The sequence below is a fragment of the Enhydra lutris genome, unplaced genomic scaffold (assembly GCF_002288905.1).
Source record: "Enhydra lutris kenyoni isolate GAN:26980312 unplaced genomic scaffold, ASM228890v2 scaffoldscaffold55, whole genome shotgun sequence".
NCBI classification, from domain to species: domain Eukaryota; kingdom Metazoa; phylum Chordata; class Mammalia; order Carnivora; family Mustelidae; genus Enhydra; species Enhydra lutris.
In genome coordinates this window covers 9847378-9874189 of record NW_019154139.1, presented here as the reverse complement: position 1 = coordinate 9874189, position 26812 = coordinate 9847378, and the positions used below count along the sequence as shown (strand labels likewise).

Sequence of the window (26812 nt, the reverse complement as noted above, 5' to 3'; positions counted from 1 at the left end):
CTTGCATCCCCTGAGGAGGCCGGGGACACAGGGGCTTCCCTCCAACCCCCTTCCAGAAACCAAGGAAGGTCTTTTTGTCCAGCCTACTATGTGTACAGAGAACTGGCTTGTCTCTGGCCAGAGGTGCCTTCCCCAGAGATGCCCTCCAGAGAAGGAAATTCTTTGAACTTCTTGGTGATGATAGGGATATGGGGATGGGGTTGATGATGTGGGGATGAGGAAGGTCATGGTGGGGCCGGTGGTAGTGACAGAGCTCTGGGCCCTCCCTAACATTCCAGCAGCCCAGGGCAGCCCCAGCTAAGTGCCAAGCATAGCTCTAGGATGGGTGTGCATGTGAGCACCCAGAAAGCTCTGCTGTGGCCGTGGTGACCTTGGCCTTCTTACCATCTGGGCTCCACCTCAGATCATGGCACAGATGACTCCCTCCGCCCCACCTTCACTACCCTTCGACAGAGCCTGTTCCGTGGGACTGGCTGCTCAGGAGACCACGTTTCCTAGAAGGTTGTAACCAAAGCCCAGAGAAGGGAGACACTTGCCTGAGATCACACAGCAAAGCTGGACAGGGCCGGATCCCAGGGCTCCAGACACTTAACTCTACCAGCCCCACTTGCTGCCCCTGCTGGGTTTCAGGGAGGTAGACAGGGAACCTGCTGTGGCCAAACCTCTCAGCAGATTCTGCCTGAGCCCCTACAGTGTGCTGGTGCCAGAAGGAGTCTAGAGTTTGTGGAGACTTGGCCCTGCCCACTGGAAGGTCATAGGGCCTTGGGGAAGATCCAGGATACAATCAGAAGAGGGGGAAATCAGGCTTGGACCGTGGAAAGGGGCATTCCTAGGGGAAGGGAGGATAAAAGCGAAGGAGGCAGGGAAGGACAGGGTAGAGCGTGGGCTCCTAGGAGGAGTGGGTGCCCATAGGGCAATTTCAGGGTCTTGTGCGTGGTGGGACCCAGCCACCCTGGAGGAAGAATGGGAGAGCACAGCTGGGGCCAGGGGCCAGGAGCCTTGAATGTCAGACCAAAGCCTCTGGGTCATATCTTGCAGGCCACAAGTTCCCAGGAGTTTTTTAGCAGAGGACAGAACTGGCGGTGGGTGTCTTCCCAGAGGCCAGGGGTGTGTGTGTGACAGCTGGAACAGGCGGCTGGAAGCCTCTACGACTCCCCGGGTTACAGTGACCAAGAGGTCCCAGGAGCGTGGAGTCTTTTGCCCAGTGTGACTCTGTGCAGGGAAGTGGGGCTCTCGGGTGGGGTGGGAGGTGTGGGGACACCGGATGACTGTGACCAAGGATTTGTGAGTGAGCTGGCCATGCCCTGCCTGCCGGTCCCCACCAGGGCCCCACTTCCTTCCCAATTCACACTCAGGGCTCCCACTCTGGTGTCCTTGCCTCTTAGGGACACCCTCTCCCTCCTGTTTTGCCACTTCGGGGAACCCCTCTTTCCCCTGCTCTGCCAGCCCCGATCCTGCTCATGTGTTTATTTTTTTTTAATGAAAAGAATTTTTTTAAATGGTGATAAAATACATGTGAGTTGAAAGTTCCCACGGCCTTCCCCTGGGGCCAGGGGAGGGAAATTCTTTGAACTTGGGAGTCCAGGAGGATGATGGTGATGAAGTAGAAGGGGAGGAATCCCTGGCCTTCCTGCTGACACACTTCCCTTTGCAGGTCAGTCTCTGGGTCAGAGAGCAGACTGGAGGGTGTCTGGAGGGTGGGCATGGCCTGGGTCTGCGCACGGGGTGGTGGTGTGGGGGGACGGGGGGAGACCGCAGCTCTGCTGTCATGATGATACCAGCCCATCATCCTCTGCACCCCTCCCCGTGGTCCCTGATGCCGGACCTGGTGGCCTTGGATATCTCAGCTGTGTCCTCCCCCACCTCCCAGTGGGGTTCTAGAAGCCAGGTCTTTGATGCCCCCCCCCAACACTGGCCCTGTCTGGAACATGCTACCCTAGTTAGCTGGAAGGCACTCTTTGGGACTTTTTTTGCATTGTCAGTGGGTGGGACTGGGGAAACTGAGGCACGGGGAGGCATTCTGACTTGCCCAGACCACTCTAGAAACCTGCTCCCCTACTGCTGTCTAGGCCCTGAGCCCACAGAGGGAAGCAGCCTGCCAGGCCCCCGCCCAGAAGGTAGGGCAGACCCTAGACTCAGGAGCGAGGCTGCCTGCAGTTCGTATCCCGGTCTGCTCACTCCTAGTGGCCACGGTGCCATCCTCATCTGTCAGTGGGGCAGGTGACAGTATTGGGGCACCCAGTAAGGCAAGCCCTCAAGTCAGGGCTAGGCTTGTGGTAGGGGCTCAGCAAAGAGCCCCTCTTCTTTCTTTCCTGCCCTGAGCTATGAAGGGGATGACGGCTCAGGGGTGCAGATGGGCCTGGAGAGAGGGAGGTTCCAGTCCTGGCTTGCCTCTGGGCTACTCTGAACCTTAGTGTCTTCCTCCATCTCCCGCTGAGAGACGCCATGCTTAGGGGCTTCGAAGGCCACCCCCAGCTTTGTCCTCCCTCTTGAGGGTGGTGGAAGGGGCTTGTGTTAGGCTGCCCACAAGGAGAGCGTTGGAAGGGGACCAGGTGGGAGGCATGCCCTGGGCAGCAGGGTCAGGCCACACCCCAGAGGTCGTGAGGGGGGCTGTTCCCCGAGTCCAGGACCTCCCATGGGGCTTCTGGAGCCTCTCCCTTCTCCTTCTGGGTGCAAAATGGACTGCCAACTCTTGTTCTGTGTAATTTTCCAAATAAAGGTTAGAGGGTGATGTCGCTAAGTCCTTAAATGTCCACGGAGGCACCGGGAAAGAGAAGTGGTCAGGGACAGAGGCGCCCCCTGCCCTGTCCTCGTGCGAGAGCACCGAAAGCCCCTTCCCCCTTTGGGGCTCAGGTTCCCCATCCACATGGGGTTCTCCACATGCTAGCCTTGGAGTCGGTGTGACCTCAGGGGACTCACCTCCTTCTCCCAGCTTCTCTTCTCCCCCCCCAACCCCGCCAGGAATGAGAGGTGTCTGTCAGACTGGGGCGGGACCCCACTCTGTGAGCAGGGACACCAAGGCTCAAAAGTCTCTCCCACTCCTTACTCAAGCTCATTCGGGGATTACCGCGGTCAAAAAAGGCCCTTGCAGGCAGCCTAGTCCATTTGATAGATGGGGAAACCGAGGTTCCCAGAATGAGGCGACCTGCCCAAGGCCCCAGCTCAGAGACAAGCCAGACCCCGGCCCAAGGTCCTCCTCTCCTCTCCCGGTCTCCCTAAGGCTTTTCTCCCCTCCGCCTCCAGGCAATGCCCCGGGGGTCTAGAACTCAGGCGGCGGGCGGCGCGGAGGGCGCTCACCTGCTGCCCCCGTGTGGCCACTGCGGGCGCTGCAGCCGGGAGGTGGCGGTGCCTCCCGGTCCCGGTCTGGCAGGGCGGCGTGGGGGGTGTGCACCCCTCCGCGCGAAGCCTCGGGCGGCCGCGGGGGACACACTCTGAGAGAACACCGGCCTGGCCGACCGACCGAAGCCCTCGGGCCTGAGCCTGCGACCCCTAGAAGTGCCCTGAACGGGTTCAGTTATAATAGGGAAACCCGGGACGCTTCTGGGACGCCGTGTCACCTAAGCAGGTGGCCCTGAGCGTTGGTGAGCAGCGAGCTGGGGAGCAGTCCAGGCCACGGCTGCATTGCCTGCCGCCAACACAGCAAGGCTGTGGGACCCGAGGGAGGGAGCCCGGCAGCTGCCCCTCACCCTCTCCTGCCTCCTCTCACTCAGGGAGAGACTGGGGGGCATGCAGCTTGAGGATGAACTGAGGTGGTCTAGGGCTTGGCTCCCGGGGTTCCTGGGCAGGTTTGGGGAGGAGCCCTCAGCCCAGGCAGGGACCCAGGATCTGGGAGGAGGATACCTTGAACATGTTGGATGGGGGCCACAGCCAGGGTTCTCCGCCAGCAACTTGTCCCCAATTTGAAGAGCTCTTCTGAGACCTCTGTGCATCCCAGACAGAGCCAGCACGGTCTTGTCAGCAGCTCTATGGGATGTTCACCTGTTCTCCTGCTGTCGATGTTATCTGAGCTGACCTGAATCATGAATTGGATGTTTGTGTCCCCCCCACCCCCAATCCGTATGTTGAAATCCTAACCCCAGAGGTGGTATGGGAGGGGGGGGCCTTGGGAAGGTGATTAGGTCATGAGGTTGGAACCTTCATGAACAGGATTAGAGTCCTTATAAAGGACACCCCAGAGAGCTCCCTCTTCCCTTTTGCTGTGCGAGGACACAGTGAGAAGATGGCCATCTAAGAACCAGGAAGCCGGCCTCACCAGATCCCCAATCTGCCGGCGCCTTGATCTTGAATTCTCAGCCTCTGGAACTGTGAGAAATAAATATTTGAGGTTGAAACCGCCCAGTCTGTGGCATTCTTGTTCCAGCAGCCCAAACTGAGACACTGAGGTAGGCCTACCCTTAGGGAACTCGAGCAGAAGGAAGCTGAGCACTTGGCTGGGAGACACTATGGACTGGGGGTGGGGCAGTGGGGGGGAGGGTGACTGCAGGGGAGAGCTCAGGCTTCCCGCCCAGGTGCTGGGGGTAATGGGAATGGATGGAGCCTTGACTGCACAGCTGGGTGCTGACCATGGGCCAGTGCTGCCTTGTGCACATGACTCCCCTTTCTGTGAGCTTCTGGGGACAGACTGGGGTCTCCCTTGCGCCTGGCATGGGCTTGGCATTTGGCAGGCTCCAGGTGAATTTTGAGTGAGTGGAGTGAACAAAGACACAGAGGAGTGACAGTTTGGTCTGTGGGTGACACAGAGACATCACCCTGGGGCTCCAAGATGCAGTGGACCTGAACGGTCAGGGGGAATCCCCTGGGAGTAGCTGCCAGAAGGACACAGAGGAACAGTACTGGGTTGGGTAGCTTCCAGAAGGACACAGAGGAATGGTACTGGGTGTGGGGGTGGGTAGCATCTAGAAAGACACACAGGAACGGTCCTGGGTGTGGGTAGCTTCCAGAAGGACACAGAATAAGAACGGTAATGGGTGTGGGGGCGGAGGAGAATAAGAAAAGAGGGAGACTTATTTTCCTGTTTGAATGTTTATATTATACATTACAAGGTGCATATATTCTAATGTGTTATAATTATCATGCATTGCCATGTGCCTACTCAATAAATGAGCGCAGAAGTAAATAATCACCTGGGGAGCTCCTTGAACATGTGGCCTCCTGGGCTGCAGCCCCAGAGGATGGAAGCAGTAGGTCTGGGGGTGGCAGGGGAACAGGATGAATTCCCCAGGTGATCCTGTCACAGGTGGCCCTGGACTACACTTTGGGAACAAAATCACCAGCTGGGTCCTCTTCCCACCAGCCACCAGCCGGGCTCATTTGCATGGTCTTTTGCATATTTTTGCATGATTTCTCTGGTTCCAAAGGAAGCCTCCCTTAGCCCTTGTCCTCCTTTTGGCCTGGTCCTCAGGAAAGCTTCTCCCCTCCCCAGCTCATCCTGCAGCACTTCCCCTAGCCCCAGACCTGTCTGCGTAAGCCCCTTCCTCCTCACCCCCCATCCTCCTACCAGATATGCCATTCTTGTACCACATCTCCGTGTTCTCCTGGTTCCCCAGGGCCTGGCACACACACACATCACCTCCCCCAGGAGCCTTCTGCACCTCTCAGCTGACTGTTTCCAGTCCTGCTCTCCATCCCCTCCACTAGACTCCCAGACACTCCTGCCCCTGCTTAGGAGTGTTTCTTATACAGACCCACTGTGCACCCAGGGCTGAGCCAGGGCCTCCACCCATCCCATCTCACCCAGAGACCCCATGAGACCAGACCCCATGGAGCCCATTATACAGATGAGAAAACTGAGCCTTCGGGAAATCACGTGATTCACCAGCCCGTGGCGGCTCTTTCCATCCCACCAACCTCCTAAAATGCCCTTGTGGCATTTTCTCCCAACTGATGTTAATGTTATTTGGGTTTTGTTTTGCTTTGTTTGCTTTCATTGGGTCTTTAAAATTACCTACTGTAAAAACAGTCAAACAATCCAGAAATATATGAATATAAAATGAATTCCCTCCTTGCCTCTCCCCCCCCAGTAACATTCTCTAGGCAGAGCCACTGTGAATGGTCTGAGGTCCCTTTCCATCCTCTTATACCTTTTACATGCAGACGTCATATGTACAAATATATAGACATAGCATTTTTATCGTAAGGCATACATGCAAAACAGAAACAAATTAAAGAACAATACAGACGCCCATAAAAAATTGCCAACACTTCTCAGAGGCCCATCCCTGTGTCCCTCTGCACCTGCAACCCCCTCTTTCTCTGATTCTCCTTGCAAATCGACCACATATATATGTATTCTTCAATAATAAATTTAGGATAAGGAATGCTAGGTCATTCTGTGTGTTATGTGGTCAACTTTATGAGGCAAAGTTAAGCTCTTTTCTGAGGAGATTGAACCAATTTTTATTCCCACCCGAAGCTGATGAGAGTTCTCACTGAGCTGTATCTGTGCCAAATGTGGAACTTTATAATTTTTGCCAAGCTAGTGGAAGTCAAATTCCAACTCAGTGTGGCTTTAATTTTTATTTCCCTAATTACTAATAATAATCAAATATCTGTCTTATCTGTATCTTCTACATCCTTTGTGATCCTGTTCTCTTCTTGATATATCCGTCACTGAAAGAGTGGTGATAAAATCAGTAATTGTGATGATGGATTTGTTAGTTTCTCCTTGTTTAGTACAATTTCTCCTTGTTAATTTCTCCTTTGTTTTGAGGTTATGTCACCAGGTGTGTGAGTTTAGACCTGTTATATCTTCTTGGAGTTATATATTCCTTCCTTGTCTCTAACAATGCTTTTGCCTTGAAGCCTCCTTTGTTATGAATACAATGAAAAGTCTTTTGATTTTGGTCTTTTTCCGAAGAAGGATGATTTATTTGCCTCCAGATAAACTACTAGTTGCCCTCAGTGAGAGATGACTTGATCTTTTGTTTTATAAGTATTTACATTACAGAAACTTTTCAACACATACAGAAGTACACAGTCATATAAAATGACCATCCATGTACCCATCAACCTGCTTAGATACTCACCAAATCAAACTATTTAACCCCCTTAGTTTGCCCATCCCATATTATTTTGAGGCAAATCCTGTATACATATAAATTAATCCCTAAACATTTGAAGATGGATCTATAAAAGAAAACAACTTAAACCCCCAAATCCCATTACCATCCTGTAACAGTTCCCTAACATCATCAAATGTCTTTTTTTTTTTCAGTTTATTTGAGTCAAGATCTAAATAAAGCCCATCAGAGCATGTAACTGGTTAATTAAGTCTCAGTCTAGAGGTTCCTACTCTATTTCTTTTATTTATTTATTTATTTATTTATTTATTTGTTATTTTGTAATTTGTTGAAGAAATCAGGTCAATCTGGGCACCTGGGTGGCTCAGTGGGTTAAAGTCTCTGCTTTCAGCTCTGGTCATGATCTCAGGGTCCTGGGATCAAGCCAAGCATGGGGCTCTCTGCTCCACAGGGAGCCTGCTTCCCCTCCCCCCCAACCCGCCTGCCTCTCTGCCTACTGTCTGTCAAAAAAAAAAAAAAAAAGAGGGGTGCTTGGGTGGCTCAGTGGGTTAAGCCTCTGCCTTCGGCTTGGGTCGTGATCCTAGGGTCCTGGGATCCAGCCCCATATCGGGCTCTCTGCTCGGGGGGGAGCCTGATTCCTCCTCTCTCTCTGCCTACTTGTGATCTGTCAAATAAACAAATAGAATCTTTAAAAAAAAATCAGGTCATTTGTTCTCATATAAACATATTTTGTTTGATGGGATTTTACAGGTAAGGTGTCTTATCTCCTTTACTCACTGTGAGCATTCGATGAGAATTCAACAAATATTCTCATAAATCCATAGTGAGCGCCCACTTTGTGCCCGGCCCCATGCCTGTTCCTGAGGTATATTTCTCAGTTTCACATCAGACACATTCCTGGAGTTTAAACTCAGACTTTAGTGTCTGCTGAATCCCTTAAGAGATTTGTTAAAATTCAGGCAGGGCTGCCAGAGGTCTAGGGTTGGGCCCAGAAATGGGCACTTTTTGTCTAGCTAGTCCAGAACTATCCTGCAGAAATACGTGACCTCAAACAGCAACCACGTTTGGCAATTTCCATCGTCTAGTAATTATGTAAAAAATTAGAGAAACAAGTGAACTTTTCCTTACAGAAACTTTTAATTCTATATTTAAATTCTATATTTAATCTATAACATTAAAGTATATTTACTATATATTTAACATATCAATTAAAATATTTTAATTATGTACTTTATTTAAACGGATACATCCAAAACATCATTTTTAACATGTAATCAATAACGAAGCATTGGGCACCTGGGTGGCTCAGTGGGTTAAGGCCTCAGCCTTCCGCTGGGGTCATGGTCCCGGGGGTCCTGGGATCTAGTCCCATGTCCGGCTCTCTGCTTGGCGGGGAGCCTGCTTCCTCCTCTCTCTCTGCCTTGCCTCTCTGCTACTTGTGATCTCTCTGTCAAATAAATAAATTAAATTAAATTAAATAAAAACGAAGCATTACTAGAGATATTTCTCATTTTTTAAAAGAATGAGACCTTTTCCAAGACCCTTGCTTTTTATTTATTTTTAAAAGTAAGCCCTACACCCAAAGGAGGTCTTGAACTCAAGACTCCAAGATCAAGAGTCCACTGCTCTACCTACTGAACCAGCCAGGCGCCCTTTGTATGCTTTTTATCCATACTGAGTCTTGGAATCAGATGCGTGTGTTACATTTACAACCGACTCAACTCGGACAAGCCACGAGTCAAGGGCTCCTTGGAGGGTCCTGGCTACTGTCATTGGACAGCGGGGCCTGGGAGTCTGATCCAGATGGCCCCAGGGCCATAGTGGGAGGCGCGCTGGGCTTCCTAAATGTGGGGACAAAGTCACACCTGGGCTCCAATCCCGCCTCCGTCCCACCCGCCCGTTCCTGGCTGCGTGACCTTGGAAGTGCCTTCACTTTCTGAGCATCACGGTCGAACCGGCCGATGAGTTCTGCCCGCGGTGGTGCAGGAGCTCCTGAGACCGTGTGCAGCCGCCAGCTGAGTGTTGGGGGGCAGGGAGGCGCGACGGGTGTGAGAAGGTTTGGGAGCGCAGAGAGGACAGCGCAGGACTCAATCCTCGGACACCTACCGGGCGGGTGGCCGGGGCTCCCCGCGGGGTTGGGGTTTTCGTGCTCTGCGCGGCTGGACGCCCGCCGCCTGCAGTCCCCGAGGCCGCCACGGGGCGGCGGTGTGGGACAGGGACCCCGAGAACCGCGGAGGGCCCCCGGGGAAGTTTAGGCCCCCCGGGGCTGGTGTAGGGAGACATAGTTGCCGAGGTGAGAATGACTTGTAACCGCTTATCCGGCGCGGACTCCTCTAGGAACGGAAGAATCAGATCCTTCTGGTCTCTTTTGCGGCAGGAGGGGAAACTGAGGCGAGGAGCTATTCCCTCCCCCATCTTTATCCAAACCCACCCACAGCTGCTGTGTGGAAGGAACTCGGGCTTTGACCAGCTGGGAGCCCGTTTTCTCAACTGGAAAACGGTGTTACCAGTGCCTCCCAGGGACTGGGAGCTCTGGGCATCATGGCTACAGAGGGCTTTGGCCAACTGTCCGGTGGTGAGCCAAATTCAGCCCGTGGGCAGCGACTGAAAGGGGAACTTTGAAGGATGAGAATAAAAGTAATTGCCATTAGCTGCTGCGGAATCCTGGCACCGCCCTCCTAACCCGCCCACCGCCCAGGCTGGGGCCACAACTGCCCCCCCCCCTTACAGATGAGATAGCCAAGCCTCAGGGACATGGTGTGGCTTGCCTCGGGTCACACAGCCCAGCAACGCCTGTCCCCGGACACCCAGGCTCTGTGCTTCCATCTGGCTGAGGAGGAAGAGGGTGGACCTCCTGCCTGGCTTCCCTCTCCCATCCCTAGTTACAGGCTTCTGTCCTCCTTCTTTTTTCTCAGCCCCATTAGCCACCCCTCCCCCCCCTCAAGCTGTCCCCCCCCAATTAAGACTCATGCCCCTTCTTCCTCCCTCCCTTCCTTTCTTCTTCCCTTCCTTCCTTCCTTCCTTCCCTCCTTCCTTCCTTCTGCAACTCATGCCTGGCCATCAGAGGGGTCCCCAGACCTGGCCATAGCGGGGGGGCTCAGGGTGGGCAAGTGACGCAGGCCTGGCCAAGGAGGGGGACTCTGCCGGAACTGCTGAGAGAGACTCCTTCCTGCCTAGAAGTGGAGCGGTTGTGAGCCTGGAGCCCATGGTGGGGGTGGAGGGGTTCTGCGGATGTTGTTTGAGCCTCTGCCTTCACCTCTAGCCCGGAGGACCCCACTGAGCCCTTGGGAATGGGATGCTCGGGGAGCTCAGCCTTCCCCCTGCCCCCACTGCCCAACCTCCCACCCATCTCCACCCGCTCCCTGTTGCCAACTCACCAGATATGAGGAGTCAAGGGCCCCAAGAAGGGGGTTGCTCCCAAGCCCCTGCCTCTGCCAGGAAAGGAATTCTCAGCTGCACTTCGACAGGCGCAGTTGGCCAAAGACGCACAGTCGGCCAGCAGCAGGCGCACGGGCTAGAAGCCCATCAGTGGCCTCCTTCATTTCCTCACTTAGCAAATGTCTCCCCAGCCCCTGCCCAGAGACCTGTTGTGAGGGCACAAGGCGTGGGCTCTGGAGACAGACCCCCAAGGGCTCCGATCCCAGGTTCTTCACTCCCTAGGATACAACCTTCTAAGTTACTGCTCGTCTCCCTGTTTCTTCTCTGTAAAATCCGGGGGAAGTCCCCTAGCAGCTCCAGAGACCAAGAACATTCTGCCCGATGATAGCTGAGCCCTCTTTCCTAGGGCTATGCCAAGCACATGCCATCCCTCTGCTTGGATTTTCTTCCAGAGTGACCGTGGAGTGGTTCAGAGCACGGGCCCAGTCAGCCTGGTTTCCAATCCCAGCTGGAGATGGAAAAGGAAGGACAGGTGCCTCGCCCTGGGAGAGGGTGAATGGCTGCACTCCTAATCTAGCCGTCCTGGGTTCTTCCTCCTCCCCCCAGGGAGCCCCTGTGCTCTCTCTGGGACGAGCCATGGAAACATGCAGGGGACCTTATCTGAATAAGGCGGTGGAGAATTTGGGGCCCCTGATGAGCATAGTGGTCCTGGGCTCCATGGGAGAGACAGCGTCCAAGGGGAATGGGGCCCCTCCCTTGGACCCGAGCCAGGAGGAGCAGGCAGCACAGCCTTGGTGGCCGGCCCTGGGTGCCCGGGACAGGGGACAGTTACCAGGAGGCAGGAGAGGCTCCAGGGTCCAGCGTGGTGGGGGATGGAAGGATGGGGTGCTGGTGCCGGCCCTCAGCTGCCAGACACCCTTTCACTGAGCTCTGGCCCCCTTCCGTGGAGGAGCTGGAAGCCAAACTGGGACTCTATGTTGGGGGCGTGAGGTGAGCTGGAGTCCCGTCCCTGCCAGACAGAAGAGGTTGCCTCCGTGTCTTCCAGGCCAGGCTGTCCCCATGGGGGAGTGGCGAGGTGTGGACCCTGACAGGGTTGGGGGTAAAGGGACACAGGCTGGCAAGCGCTTGAGGACAACGGCTGCCAGGGTGGGGGGCTGGTTAGTGATGGGGGATCTGGAGGCCTGATGCCACATTCATGGCCTCCCCCCAGGCCCCCAGCAGCCCTGCGTGGTAGGAGCCGGGGCTTCCCCTGTTTATAGAACAGGCCGAGGTTCAGAGACACCGAGTCACTCCTCCAAGGTTACTCAGCAGCAGTGGCAGAGCCAGGAATTCATCCTGGGTCGGCACGGTGCTGCGTGAGACCACGCTCCCACACACAGCTGCGTCCCTGAGCATGATCTCCGCAAGTAGAAGGCTCAGCCGATTCCTGACCTACTGTGTGTGGGGCCCTCTGCATGGGTCGACTCCGGGGGCCCAGGCCCCAGAGGCAGGAAGCCACTATCATTCCCATTTCACAGACGAGCTGAGGCCAAGAAGTGAACGTTCAGGCCTGGCATGTTCCTACCTCTGTTGGCCATCTAAGTTAGTACACACCACAGGTGATTCCCCTTCCCTTCTGGGCCTCAGTCTCCCCATCTATAATTCCAAAGATGGGATCAGGTCCCAGAGGGCCTGCCCAGCCTGTCTGAGACCCAGCTCTGGGAGATGGGCAGAGGGCTGGCGGTGGGGACAGCCCCGACAGCAGAGGGAGTGTCCGGAGCCTGCCTTCCCTGCTCTGCCTCCAGCAAACCCATTCTCCAGGTCTCCAACCAAGGCCCACCCAGCCCCGAGGGAAGAGAGGGAATGCACGCCCTCACCCTTGAGAAACAGCGGCTGCTCTTACTATCCTGTTGTCCTTACCGAGCAAGCCCGGGAGAGGGGAAACATGTCGCACAGGACATGTCAGAGAGCGGGGGGTGGGGGAGGGTGGGGGGGTGGGGTGCGGGGCGCCACCGGCGTCCTCAGGGAGGCTGTGGCCTCCAGAAGCTGGCCCTTTCTGCTGCCTCCTTCCTGAAGCAATGTAGTCAGCCCAGGCCTTTCTGAACCTGAGCCGAGGCCTGATTTCTTTTCCCCTGAGCCTGGGTTCTTGGCTGTCCCGGAGCAGCCAGCGAGGTCATCCGCAGCCTCCTCCTCTCCCACCCCTTTCCGGCAGGCGCTGGGCCATAAACAGCCTTGTCCATCCTCTCCGTAGGTTTCCACCTTCGCTGCTCACCGTGCTCAATTGCCCGTGTCCTCCCTCCCCTCACCTGTCACAAGGCGACGGCCATCATTCCACCCCTCGCCTTTCCCCGTCATTAATCTGTCCCGCTGCCCACCCCCGCTGCGGCTCCTCCAGCAGCATCCCAGCCCTGCCTGTCTCATTTCTGAGCCCCGAAACCTCCCCTCCTGTTCCTGCTGCCCCAGCCCGCGTCCTCCAGAGCACCCCCCTCACCCCGAAGGAGGCTCCAAGGCTACACGGAGGCCAGACCCCCCTTGGGGCTGCCCTGCCGCCCCTGCTCTGGCCAACCAGCTTCTGTCCTGCCGGCTCCCCTCTCCAGCCACACGCAGCTTCCTGACTGTGTCCTTCCGGTCACTCACTCCCCTGCTCCAAACCCACCCAGGGCTCCCCACTGTCTGCGGGGGAAAGGCCTCCCCCCATCTTCACACACCCCTTTGCTGGCCCCAGTCTCCTGTCAGCGGCTCGTGCTGTGGCTCAGGGGTCCTGCCCTCCATCCATCACCACCCGGGCAGCAGCCCCTGAACTTGTCCCACCTCTGAGGACTCACCCTTACCCACCCCACCCCCCACCCACCCTGTACCCCGACCAGGGGTTGACTGGGAGGCTCAGGAGGAGGGGAGGACAGAGGGACTCAGACAGGCAGGGAAAGGTCCTGGAGCTGGGAAGGGAGGACAGTTAGCTGAGGCTCTGCTCTCCTTGGTGGGGATGGCTCCAGAAGTCTGAGGGGCAGGTGCTGGCCTCCAGACCCTCATTCTAAGTGGCCGCTTCCAGTGGAGGTGACCCGAGGGACCGGTGGTGGCAGGGGGTCAGGAGCCCCATTCCAGATTGGGCTCTGCAGCTGCCCCCTATGTGATATCTCCCTGAGCCTACCTTTCCCTGGCCCATGAGGTTCCCAGGGGTCCCCTCTTGGCCTCCCACTGTGGCCTCTGTCCAGCAGGGGCTCTGGCCGACCTGTCCCTCTGCCCTGCCACCCTCGGCCACAGTGAACAGTTATGGTGACTAAAACCCGAGAGTGCTTCTCGGGGTCCCAACCCGAAGTGGTAGGGGCAGAGGTGGCCCATGGTCTCATGGTCGAATGAATGAATGAATGAATGAATGTCACAGAAGCCCTTTGAAATCTGTAACAGCGGTGATGATGTCTGGGCCGATGGCCAGGGTGCAGGCAAATGCTTCTGTTGGGGGTTCCAGCTGGGGCTGGTGTAGGGGCTTTTAGACCAGATGTGACGCAGTCGGTGGGTTGAGTAGGGTTGGATCCTCGAGGCAGGCAGTGCGTGCGGGACGGGACGAAGATCGACTCTGCCAGTTTTACCAAGTACCAGTTGCGTCCCTCCCCACGACCTCCTGTCTTCTAGTGAAGGACATGGGAATAGAATCCTAGGTTGTCAGACATGTCAGGACCCTAGAGGTCATGAGGTCCAACCCCCTAACTTTGAAGATGGGGAAAAATGAGGTTCCGAGAAGGAAAGAAAAGACCCAGGATCACACAACAAATCAGAACCCATGCTCTTTGTCTAGCCTCCTGCTCCTCATTACACGGAGCCCTGAGCGATCTGACTTCCCTTTTTGCATGGCTGCCAGGAAGCTCAGTTTTCAAACTGGGTCTCATATGGCAAGCCCACCAAAACCCTTTCTGGAAGGGAACTCACAATTATTTGGGCCCACTGATGTGCCCCACATCATGCTGTGTCTGGTCACATATGAGATCTCATTTAGTCCACATGGCATGTGAGAGAGATATGAATGACTCTTTTTTACAGATGAGGACACAGGTTCAGAGACAGAATCAACTTGCCCAAAGCCACAGAGCTTGTAGGTGGGAGAGGCAAAATTCAATGCTGAGACCCTTTGCTTCTCACATGCATGCTCTCTCTGCCCTTGGCCGCTGCCCTAGCGCCATGGCTGTCCCCTCTGGCCAGCACTGCCCCTCGTCGGCCCTCACCCTCTCAGTAGGCAGCCCCCTGAGAAGACGTGGAAGGAGAGCTTGGTTTTGAAACTTCTCTCCTTTGCCATCCTTAGAACTCAGATTTACTTGTCCTTGTGGAAAGACTCCCGTGCTGGGGTTGCGTTCTGAGCCGGTCTGGCAAACAGAGCCCAGAATTCTGTTAGTCCTTCGTCGGAGCAAGCAGCCACCAGAAGAACAAGTACGACAACACAACCAAACAGACTGGACACAGATGCCGACCCCGGCATTGTGTATGGTGGAGAAGAGCCGGCGTTCATCGTGGTCCTGCAGCGGACGGGGGAGGCCAGCAGGGCTCATCAGAGGGCCGGCATCCCAGGAGGGACCGAAGCTGGGTTTAATGCTCTCTAGGCTCTGTCTTAACGTTCTTCACTTTCTCTTTGAACTTGTGTTCTGTGAGTGAAGTCCAACAGGACACAGTGGGACGCACAGGGCGCAGAGAAGGTAATCTGGAGAAAGGAAAGAGCTTTATACTGTGGGTGCCTTTAATGGCACCGTTTCCCCAACTTTGGAATAAAGGTAATTTTCGTATTTTCATATTGCCGTGGATGCCGCAGGCTAGGCAGCCAGTCCTGTGGGTACGATTGGGAAGGGCCCTGGGCTGGGGTTCAGGACAGTGAGGTTCAAGGTTACTCCCCTCTAGGCCCACCTGTGAGGGTTTGTCCTGCTGAGCTCTAGGATTTTTTTAAAGATTTTATTTATTTTTGGGGGCGCCTGAGTGGCTCAGTGGGTTGAGCCTCTGCCTTCGGATCAGGTCATGATCTCAGGGTCCTGGGATCGAGCCCCACATCGGGTTCTCTGCTCAGCGGGAAGCCTGCTTCCCCCTTCTCTCTGTCTGCCTGCCTCTCTGCCTGCTTTTGATCTCTGTCTGTCAAATAAATAAATAAATAAAGTCTAAAAAAAAAGGTTTTATTTATTTGAGAGAGAGAGTGTGTGCATGCAGGAGGAGGGGCAGAGAGGGAGAGGGACAAGCCAACTCTGTGCTGAGCGTGGAGCCCATCATGGGACTCGATCCCAGGACCCAGAGATCAAGACCTCAGCCAAAAACCAAGAGTGGGACGCTTAACTGACTGAGCCACCCAGGCACCCCCTGAGCGCTAGGATTTTATAAACAGTATATAGTCATGAAAAATGGAAAATCTGTAGACTCCATCAATACCAAGAAAGTCAGACCCCGTAAAAAACTTCGGGGAGAAAAGCCAGACGCGGGAAGAAGCCGCACTCCCATCACAGCAGGTGATCTAACTGAGCACCAGCAAGGATGAGGCTAGAGTCTGACCTGGTGAAACAGTTGAGTTACATTTGTAAGGAATAGGTTTTTCAGAAGCTGGCGGGAAGGAAACAAAGACGATCCTACAGGAATTATGCCTGAAAGGTAGGATTTGAAGTGAGATGAGGGGGAGGTTTTCAGCTTCATTAGACCACACCCTCTAACCCCCCCTGCCCCCACTTCTCTTCCTCTCTTTCTCCCACCTGATATCCCTTCCTTCCTTCCCTCCCTGCCGCCCACTACTCCCTCAGGCTGTGCCTGAAGGGGGGAAAGCTGGAGGGCCTGGCTGGGGAGGAGAGATGCGCCTGGGAAGATGGGGTGTGGCGAGGAAGGGCTAGCAGCCCCCCTTCAGCCAGCCCTGTCCCGTGACTGATACCCCAGCTTCCCTCACCCCAGATACAGTGAACCTCCCCCCCCATTTCAGCGCTGCCAGGAGCCCCAGTGCAGTGAGAGATCAGAGGAGCTGCCTGCCAGCGAGCAGTGGGGGCAGGCCGGTGGGAGGGCTCAGAAAGGGGAACAGGTGGGAGAGGGAAGGTGAGTCAGCACAGAGCAGAGCGAGCAAGGGTTTGCAAGCAGCCAGCGTGGCCTGGAAGCCTTCCTGCAGCTCTGAGCTGCCTCCCAGGCTCCCTGTGGCCCCTCCCCCGGGCCCGCCCCCAGGGCCCACGCCTGCACTCCTCTCTCTGGAACCCCGGAAAGTCCTTGCTTTTCCAGCCCTTGTCAAACTCGCCTCTCCCGTGTCCTCCAAGTCGAGCCCATTTGTTGACCTCTAAGATATGTTCTGGGTCAAAGATTCTGAGTCCGAGGGTGCCTTTCGTGACCCTCTTTCGTGATCCTCTTTCGTGACCACTAGTCACCTGGGCACCAAAGCATCCCTGGGAATGAAGTTGGCTGGGGAGGCCCTCCCGGGGGGCCTGCAGGGCTGAACAGTGGGACATCTCCGATGAGACCTGTGGGAGGTGAGACCCTGGCAGAGGGACACCAAAGGCCCCTCTGAGAGGGCTGGGCTCTTGTCTTGCTGAGTGGTCTCCCCAGGCCCTTAGGAGGGGCCCCAAAGGTCACAGGAGCGCTCAGAAATCCGGAGGGGGGCGGCCCCTGCCCCTCACTTAGCCCCTGCCTGGGAGAGGGTGAGCAAAAGGGAAGTAGGCCTCTGGCCTCTGTCCGTCCTCACCTTGGTTCGCGCCAGTCCCTTAGTTCCTGGGCCTCCACAAGGATTGAGACCACCGTCCTCGTCTGCCTGCCTCTTGGGACTCGGTCAGAGTTCAGCGAGTGACGGGCTGGGAAGGGTGTCCCGTGAAGGGAGGCATTGGGAAGGTTATTTGTTGAGGCTGGCTTCCTTCTCCAGGATGGAGGCCTCGGTTTCTTGTTACACCGTTAAAGCACCGCGGATACACCATGTTTTACCCAAATGGCAGCCATGTTGCTGGTGCTGGTGAAACGTGATCGTTCCCAATGCAGCTCACAGCAGCTCGAGGTGGATGAGCTCGCCTGCTGCTTCCTTGCGTTTCCTGAGGTAGTGGCACCTCTTACCTAGAAGACTCCCGGGAACAGCGAGGGTTCCCGCTGCTCCCTCACACCTTGACTGGTGGGTGCACAGTTGGCACGTAGACCAGACGTAGAGCTGAAAGGAGCTCTTGCACTGAAAGTCTCTGTGACAAACTGCCACGGAGGGCCTCAATGCCACCACCGTGTAGACACCTTTTGCCACGTGACTTTTACCGTGCTCCCAAAAGCTGGAGTCTGATTTCCCACCCCCTTTGAATCTGGGCTGGCCTGGTGACCTCTTTGGCCAAGAGATCGCAGTGGACATGACGTTGTCCAAGTTCAAGGCTAGGCTCAAGAGACCTTGTAGCTTCTGCCTTCACCCACTTAGGTCTGAGATGCCATGAAGGAATTTGGAGGAAGAGAGGCCCCAGCTGTTAGACAGACGGACTATCTGACATGTGGGCGAGGCCATCTTGGACCTTACAGCTGGGCCGAGCTGACATTCCCCAGCTGCTGGAGTGTGAGCCCCAAGAAACCGGGCAAGGGAGCACTCAGTCCACCCACAGAAGCTTGAGAAAGAATAAGAACACAGGAGTGTTGTCTAGGTTTTGGGGTGGTTTGTTAACAGAGCATAGATTAACCAAAGCCCAGAGAAAGGAAGGACTCACCCAAAGTCCCACCCAGAGGGACTTGGACAGAAACCAAGTCTGACTAGGACCAGGTTTCCCAGCTGCCCCCGAAAGCCCTTCCCACCAGCACCCTGAGGCCAGATTCACCTGCCCAGCCTGTGTAGATGTAAGTAGCCCCCCCAAATCCCCCCAAGCCCCCCCACCGCCGGTTACGGAGGCTTAGCTCCCACCCACACAGGGCTTTCCTGCCTATCATCTCTTGGGAGGGAGGAGTGATTCATCCCATTCTACAGATGATGAAACTGAGGCCAAGAACAGATGGGCGACTTGCTGGCAGCCGCACGTCGGTGAAGTAGCAAAGCTCTGGTTCAAGCCCAGGTTCTCTGCAGCCGGCTCAGGATCTTTCCCGTTGGCTCCCAGGAAGGAGAATGGCAGGTGGACAAGTCCCCTCCAGGGCTCAGTGTCTTGGAAAGGGACACACACACCACACACAGACACACTCACATCACGGTCTCTCTCTATCTGTTCTTCTGTGCTTTTCATCTTCAACCAGCCTACCCCTAATGGACCATATACTTTATTAAAAATATATAGTTACAAACTCCATTGTCAATCTGGGCTGGACCCCGGGGATCTGGAGGGACCACAGGGAGGGATGGTCCTCATCCTGCCCCTCGGGGACCCGCCTCTGCACCCAAACCCAACATCCAGGGGCCAAGATGGCTGGCTTTGGGGACCAGCCTGCTGGGCGGGGGGAAGGGGCTAGGCTCGCTGGGCCTGGGAGGGGGGGCGGTTCACAGAGAGGGACTGCACCTCCTTGTCCTGCAGGTACGAAGGCAGAAGGCAGATTTGGTGCCTCCATCTCTCCATTTATAGATATTTACAAAAGAAAGTCGAGAGCAACAGGTCACAGTCATGCAAAAGAAACGTCCCCCACCCTCCCTCCCCCCACACTAACCCCTGCCCACCCCAGAACCCCACGATGCCCACCCCCCCAGCAGTCCAGCCGCCTTCCCCAAGGTTCTGAGAGTAAAGGGGGCACGTCCTTGAAGTGTCAGTGGGAAAAATGTGGTGGGTCTGGGGTCCCCGAGAGGCCAGTGGGTAGGCTGACAGGTCAGGGGGTATCCTGGGCCCTTCCCAGGCCTGGGCTCTGGAGTCACTGAGAAGGGGTTCCCCAGTCTCTGAAGCCCCCAGCTCCCTGCCGCAGGCCCGCGGAGCCAGGGTCAGCTCTGTCCTGAGTGTGGAGGGGGTGTCCTGGCATCCCACCCCCGGCAGAGGCTCTTGTGGGAAGTGATGAGGGCGGGGCCCGGAGGTCAGATGGCGGACTCCCTGCGGTAGGAGATGTTGTCCAGCGGGAGGGTGGCTTGGATGCGCTCCAGATCCAGGTGGCTGCCGAACTCCAGCATTCGGATGATGCCCGCCTCCTCCTTGGAGCCCGCCTCCAGGCCCAGGCCCGCGGCCACGGCAGCAGCGGCCGCCGCCTCCTCCTCCATCTCCTCTTCCTCCTGGCTCATGAGGGCCAGCTCGTTCTCATAGCAGAAGGCACTGGGCGGGGGCGGCGGGGCGGGCAGCACGGTGATCTTGCTCTCCTGCAGCTCCCGGGCCGAGCAGCAGGGCGTGCCGGCCACCTCGTAGGTCTTGTGGAAGCGCGAGTAGTCCACCTTGTAGTGGCTCTTCTCCTCGAAGACCACAGGCTCGAAGCGGTGGCCCCACAGGATCTCGCTGGCCAGGTAGGAGCTGCGGGCCTGGGTGGTCATGGCGGTGGCCTCCACCATGCCCTCGAGGATGACCACGATCTCAAAGTCCTCCGACTCCAGCTCCTCCTTGCCCATGCCGTAGAGCGGGCTGTCCTCGTCGATCTCGTGGACGATGATGATGGGCGACACCAGGAAGATGCGGTCCAGGCCGATGTCGTAGCCCACGTTGAGGTCCCGCTGGTCCAGCGGCAGGTACTCGCCCTCCTGGGTCATGTAGGGCTTGATGAGCTGGGCCCGCACATGCGCCTCCACGATGTGGCTCTTACGCAGGTTGCCCACGCGCCACATGAGGCAGAGCTTGCCGTCGCGCACCGAGATGACCGCGTGGTGGCTGAACAGCAGCGTCTGCGCCCGCTTCTTGGGCCGAGCCATCTTGGCCATGATGGTGCCAATCATGAAGGAGTCGATGACGCAGCCCACGATGGACTGCACCACCACGGCGATGACCGCCAGCGGGCACTCCTCCGTCACGCAGCGGAACCCGTAGCCGATGGTCGTCTGCGTCTCCACCGAGAACAGGAAGGCGCCCAGGAAGCCGTTCACGTGCATGATGCAGGGCTTGGGGGCCGTTGGGGCCACCGGGGCACCCCCTCCCGCCGCCGCCGTGGCCGTGGCCGCCGCCGTGGCCGCCGCGGCCGCCGGGCCAGCCTCCAGGTCGCCGTGGAAGAAGGCGATACACCAGAAGAGGAGGCCGAAGAAGAGCCAGGAGACGAGGAAGGCCGCGGAGAAGATCATGAGCATGTAGCGCCAGCGCGTGTCCACGCAGGTGGTGAAGATGTCCGCCATGTAGCGCTGCGACTTGTTGCTCAGGTTGGCGAAGTAGACGTTGCATTGGCCGTTCTTCTTGACGAAGCGGTTGCGGCGTTTCCGCCGGGGCACGTGGGCCTGCCCGTTGCGGCTGTGCCCGTGCATGTCCTGAAGCCGGCGTGATCACCTGGGAAGACGCAGGGCCTGGGGAGAGGAGAAGCCCGACAGGTGAGATGCTGGCGCCCAGGGAACCCCACTCCCTCCCCACCTGGAGATGCTCAGAAGGGGAGGAGCCTGGCCTGGGACCCAGGACCTTCTGGAGCCCCTGCGGGCAGAAGGTGGGCAGAAGGTGGCGGGTAAGGTGCTTCTGAGGACAGGGAGGGAGTGTGGGGGCCTGAGCCAGCGCCTCCAAGCACCAGAAGATGAGGCCACCGGGACGGCCCTCGTGCTGCTCCCTCCAACCCTTCCAGCCCCCCTGCCCCGTCTGGGGAGCTTTCTTCTTGGCTCCACCATCGGGCCCACTACCCTGAGCAGAGGGAGCTGTGAACGCTCCAGCCCCTGGTCACCTCCTGGGCTCAGCCCCTGCCTGCTTGGCCCTCTCTGGGGCAGGACATCCTCCCGGGCTGACCCGTAGAGCAGCCAATGGCCACCTGTGGCTTTGTACATTGACTCAAGATGAAATACAATTTTAACTTCAGTTCCCCACATTTCAAGGGCTCAGTAGCCACCTGTGGCTAACGGCTGCCGCGACCAGACGGAGTTGACAGAGAACATCTGCCTCATGACAGGAAGTCCCACTAGGCTGTGCTGGGACCCGTGGCCCCATGTCAGTTCCCGTCCCGTCCCCAGACCTGCTGGGAACAGAAGTGGTGAAGACAGCAATGGTCGTGGTCAAGACGGAGGAAGGGGGAGCCCCAAGCTTTGGCTCCCAGGTAGGCATTGCAATTCCCATGTCACCAGTGAGGGAGCAGGGCTCAGAGAGGGGAAGCGACTGGCCCAAGGTCACACAGCTAGTGAGTAAATCCAAGCTCAGGTGTGTCTAACCTTACTTAGCCCGTAGGTGCTGTCAACACCTAAGGGCTCACGGGTCCGGAGGCAGAGGCAGACACACCCACTGCCTCGTGGAGACACCTCAGAAAACTCATCTCCCCTCACCTGTAAAATGGGGATCAAAAGCCTGCCTCACAGGACCCAAGGAGACACTGGGTGCTCGGTTAGAGACAGCCACCCTCCTGCCCTCCTTCCCGCCTCTCCAGAGCAGGAGGAAGCTGGCGAGAGGCAGGCTTTGCCTGTCAGCCTCCTCAGCTGTGTTTCGGTGGAGGCGGCCCTTACCCCTCAGGGGTGGCAGGAGCACCAGCTGGGCCCACGGAGGGCAGACCCTCCCTCCACCCCTCCCCTCCACGGGGCGCAGGGAGAGAGAGGGAGAGAGGGTGCTGCCCGGGGCCCCAGCCACTGGCAGGGCTGGGCCTGGGCCTGGGCTCCCGGTAACGTTTTGGCCCAAAATTATATAAGGCTGGAAGTTTCTATTTTCTGTTCTATTCTTCTTCCTGATCTAATTGTGCATCTGTGGCAATGTTTATACACTTCCCCGCTCAGGACAACTCGGTTGCCGCAGCAACGGGTCCGCACCAACGCTGAAATTTAGAGATCAACAGCCTGGTGCCTGCCTGTGCCTCTTCCCAGGAGAAACTCCCTCCCTCCGCCAGGCCTGGGGAGAGTCAGCCCTGCCCCCCCCCCCCGCCTCCCCCGCCATCACCCCCTCCTCTGGGTCTTCTCCCTTCCCCGCCTTTGCTACCCGGGGCCCGCAGCCCTGTGCTGAAGTCCTTCATCCACCGCATGACATGGGGGCAAGTCACTTGGCGGCTGTGAGCCTCAGTTTCTTCATCTGGAAAATAGGACCAGTGAGACCCACGGGTCTGAAGATCTAACAGACAATGTGGGTGGGCAGTGCTGGCCCTTAGGAGGCCATAACTTTGGCTGGGAGCACCAGACCCTGTCTGCCACCTCCCCCAGAGGCCTAACAGCCTGGGCTCCAGGTGGGAGCCCTGAAGAAAGTGGGGACCAGGGGCACCTTCTAGTTTTCTAGAAGGAGGTCTTCCTTCACTAAACATCTCCCTCTCTGCTCTGTCCCGCTGTCCTGATTGACTCCAGTAGCACCAAAGAAGGAACCAGAAAGCGCTTACTTCGAGACCCTTCTTTTATAGCTGAGGCCAGGAAGTGCAGACCTGGGATGGATTTGCTCAGGGTCCCAGGGTGAGGCCGAGGGGACCAGCCCGATCAGGGGCTCCTCATTCCCGCTCCAGGGCTCCTGGGCGGGAAAGGTGCTCCTGGAAAGAGAAGCCTCCTCCCCGGAGGGGTGGGGGTAGAGTTTGTTGCAGCAGAAGGCTCTTTATGGGGCTCCCACTCTCTAGGAGGGCCCAGGGCTGAGGGCAAGGGAGATGGTCCCCACATGTTCTAGGCTGCTGGCCTCACTCACCAACACTATCCACTTTCCCCGGGTCCTGGGCGGAGTGGCAGGATCAGTCTGGCCCCAGGCTCCAGGTTCAGCCCTCACCCCCAGCCCCTGCCCATCCCCACAAGCCTCACATCTCAGCCCAGTGGGGGCACAGCTGGCCCTGCACCCCTGCATCTCCTCTGCTGGTCACAACAGTGTTCTCAATCAAGCCCCTGCGACATTCCAGGCCCCGGGCCCGCAGCTCTGCTCCGCCATGCCCACTCGTGCTCAGAAATGTCCGCTCTGGGGCCAACGGGAAAGCTGCCCCCCAGACCCATCGCCCTCCGCCACAGAGGAGCCTGTGTGCCGCCTCTGCAGGGACCCGTTCAAGTTAGCGAGCGCTCCTGTCCCTGCTGACTCCTGCGGCAGGAACGACAGGCTCACCTGGCAGGGCGTGAGCTGACCCACACTGCGCCCGACCGAAACCTGAAAAGTACGAAGCTTGGCATCGTGCTTTCATGTGAAAGCCCTGGGAGACGGCCAGGTTTTTTGTCCCTTGTTTGTCACAAGGGGCTTCCTGGCGAAGGCCCAAGGGCAAAGTGCCCAAGAGAAGGGGCACAGTTGGTCCCAGAAGGGCAAGACGCATTGACCACCGGGGATCGCCCTGGATACAGGTGTTCTCGTGGGAAGACCGCGTCCCCAGGATCGTGTCTACAGTGAAACCGTACTTTTCCGGAAGGCAAAGAGCTGGTCTTCATTCTCTTCCAACAAGTGTGCCAGAAAATGAACACACCAGGGAGAACTCGGTTTCAGCCCATTTCCCACGGTGGAGGCTCCGGGAGGCCGGGCCCCCCTCATTGCCTCGTGGTGTGACCTTGGACAAGTCCTTCCCCTTCCGGGCCAGCTTCCTCGGCCGGTCGCTACCCTTGATCCTGAGTGTATCCTGCGACTCCTTTCATGGTCATCTTGGGGAAAGGATAGGGATAGGAGATGCCAGCTTCACTCAACGTCCTTTCTTGGCAAAGTGAAGGAGAGAGGTGCTGGGCCATTTACCAAACTTTTTTCTTTTCTTTTAATTTTACGGTGCTATCAATGTCCCAGATCTGAAGCCCCTAGTCCAGACCTCACTAGACGACTAGAGAAACTGAGGCCAAGAGCAGGGTGGTGGCACAGGGAGGCAGTGGCTAGCCAAGGACCTTCCAGCCCAGGGAGATGGTAAAGGTGACCGGCAGGGATGTCAACTCGCTGTCACCATTGCGAGCCTACTCCTTCCAGGGGAGGGCTGGACGCCCTGCCTGCCACGGGTCCAGAGCAGGCAAGATAAAGACCCCACACCTGTCATTAGGTTTTCCTCTGATTTTGTAACACTGAATGCCCCCTCCTTGCCCACAACTCCCTTTGCCAAAGGAAAGCTGATAAAGTGACAGCAGCCCCAGGGGGACTCCGGCAACCCCGGCTGACTGTGAGGACACATCTCCCCGTGTGTACCCACCCCATGCCCCGGAGAATTGCTGGTGGCTCAGGGGCATGTCACCCTGGCCCCCAGCCCAAAAGGCAGCACTTCCTGAGTCTGGGCCAGCCAGGCAGGAGGAAGGGGACACTTAGCCAGCCTGCAGGGCCTTAATGCTTGTCGTTGTTACTAGATGGGACAATAGGGGAGGTGAAGTGACTTGCTCAAGGTCATACTGCTCAGCCCTGGGACCCAGCTGAACCTATCGCCCTTCTCTTTTCGGAGGCTGCTCTCAGGGAAGGAACCTTCTGGAAGTGTCAGCTCCCTGCCTGGTCTATCTCCCTGAAGCGTCACTGCAAACCTCTGTTTACTTAACAAGTATTTATTAAGCACCAACTGCAGCAACAAGCATCGTTATTATTTCTCTCCCCAGCTGAAAAATCACAGGCCGGGGGTGCGGGGAGTAGGAATGAGGATGGAGGTGGCCCAGCAGAGGTGGCAAAGCTGGGATTCCCACTCCGGTCTGGCTGGCTCCCGCTCCCGCTCCCTGGCTCACCCTGGCCCCCAGTCTCCGGCTTTGGGCTTCCTTCGCCTCCCGCAATGCCCCGCTCAATACGGATCCCTCAGGTCTCTCCGCAGCCCCCACCCAGCCCCAACCCCAGCTGCTCTGGTTTCTGATCTTCCCTGACTGCCCCACCAGCTGCAACCCTGCCTCCTCTGAGCCCCTTGGCTCTCCCTGCCTGTCTGCTCCACTCCGCTCCTTGTCTGCTGTAGGAGAAGAACATGCTGGCTAAGCCCCTGTGTTCAGGTGGCAAGACCTGGCCCTCAGTCTCAGCTCTGTCAGGTCCTAGCGTGTCCTCTTTGGACCTCAGTTTCCTCATCTGCAAAGTGGACACGATGGCACTAGTACCTACGTCCCCAGACCCCCATTGAGTCAAGGGTGATAACCACCAGGGATAGAAACGCGGGCTGGGGGCTCCACAGGGCTTTGCAGGTGGAATGCATGGAATGTGCAGACGCTGGTGGTGGTGATGACGGTGATGAGATGATGACGGTGAAGGTGACACGGGACTGGGGACTGGAGGTGGGAAGCCCCACGTCAGGTCCTGGCTTCACTAACTGCTCCAGCCAGGCGCTCCATCTGCGAAATGGGAGACCATGTTTGCTCTCTGGCAGGAGAGTGGGAAGATGGAATGAAACATGGCGCCTGGCACAGAGTCTGAAATAAGGCGGGGGAGCTGGTGGGTGTTCCTGAGTTCCATCAGCCCCATTCATCCCTGAACGCCTCTCGGGCTTTGACGGGGAGGCTGACTCTTCTTCTAAGAGAGGGAGCAGGCCCAGGGCCATAGAGGTGAGGCACAGTGAGGCGGGGTGTGGGGCTAACTCAGTGCACCCAGATCAGATTCTAGAAGGTGGGAAGATTTCCCTGGGGGACATGGAAGGAATTCGCACCATTGTCCCGTTTCCCAGCCTCCTGAGGAGCCCAGGGCCTGCCTGTCCTCCGGCTCTGACTGAGGCCTTTTAGGCCCAAGCAGCCTGGTTTGGGTGAGGGTTCACTCAGCTCGGATACACAGGGCTTTGCATGGGGGTGGAAAAGGGCTTGAGGCCTGGCAGCTGAGCTGTGCTCCTCAACGAGTAAAAGGGAGCCAGAGATGGATCTAGCCACGGGGGAAATTGGGGCAGCGAGTCCCCTCCCCACAGCCCTCTGAGGGCCCCTGTCCTGCTCCTCAGACTCCAGGAGGTCTGACTACCTCGTCTTCATGAGTCTCAAGAGCCCACACCTTCCCCCTGCCCTGGCTTTGACCCAAGTCCAAAGTGGACTCTGTACCACTTTCTGCCTGTGTGACCTTGGGCCAATTACCGAGCCTCTCTGGTCCCCGCACTCATCATCTCTCTCTAGGTGAGGCTAACAATAGCCCTTACCTCATACAACTGTAACGAGGAATAAATGGGACGGTACACGTCACGTGCCCAGCATAGCATACGTGGTTGCTAAGTGGCACGAGTCACCCCCGGGTCTGACCAGTCCTTCCCTTGTCCGCCTCCCCCTGAATCTGAACCACAGCGCCCTGCACCCATCACGTGGCCCTGCCCTGGTTGTTTTCCCACAGCAGCCCAGGGAGCAGCCGCACAAGGACAGTGGCCACCTTCTCCCGGGGTGGGGGCTGGGCTGGAAGTGGGAGCAGTCCCGCCCCCTCCGGCAGATCCCCTTGACCTCTGCAAGCCCTGAGTGTCTTCACTCACGAAGGAACGCAGTCATGCCTACCTCCCTCGGCCGTCGTGAGGGTCAGATGCGGATTGCCAGGGGCCACAGGGGTGCGGGCCAGAGTGGGTGCTCACGAGCGCCACTCCTCCCTCACACTTTCCGTACCCTGGCCGCCGGAGTGACATTGCAAACCCCACGCGGAGCCCTGAGCATGCACTTCCTC

At 57.3% G+C, this 26812-nt stretch overlaps 1 protein-coding gene across 1 annotated transcript; it reads right to left on the bottom strand.

Annotated features, from left to right (window-relative positions):
- Positions 1 to 18899: 18899 nt before the first annotated feature.
- Positions 18900 to 20664, bottom strand: LOC111157656 (potassium voltage-gated channel subfamily J member 4). Its single transcript, XM_022519265.1, has one exon. It carries the CDS (start codon positions 20662 to 20664, stop codon positions 19309 to 19311), a length of 1356 nt encoding a protein of 451 aa, XP_022374973.1. The 3' UTR covers positions 18900 to 19308.
- Positions 20665 to 26812: the final 6148 nt, after the last annotated feature.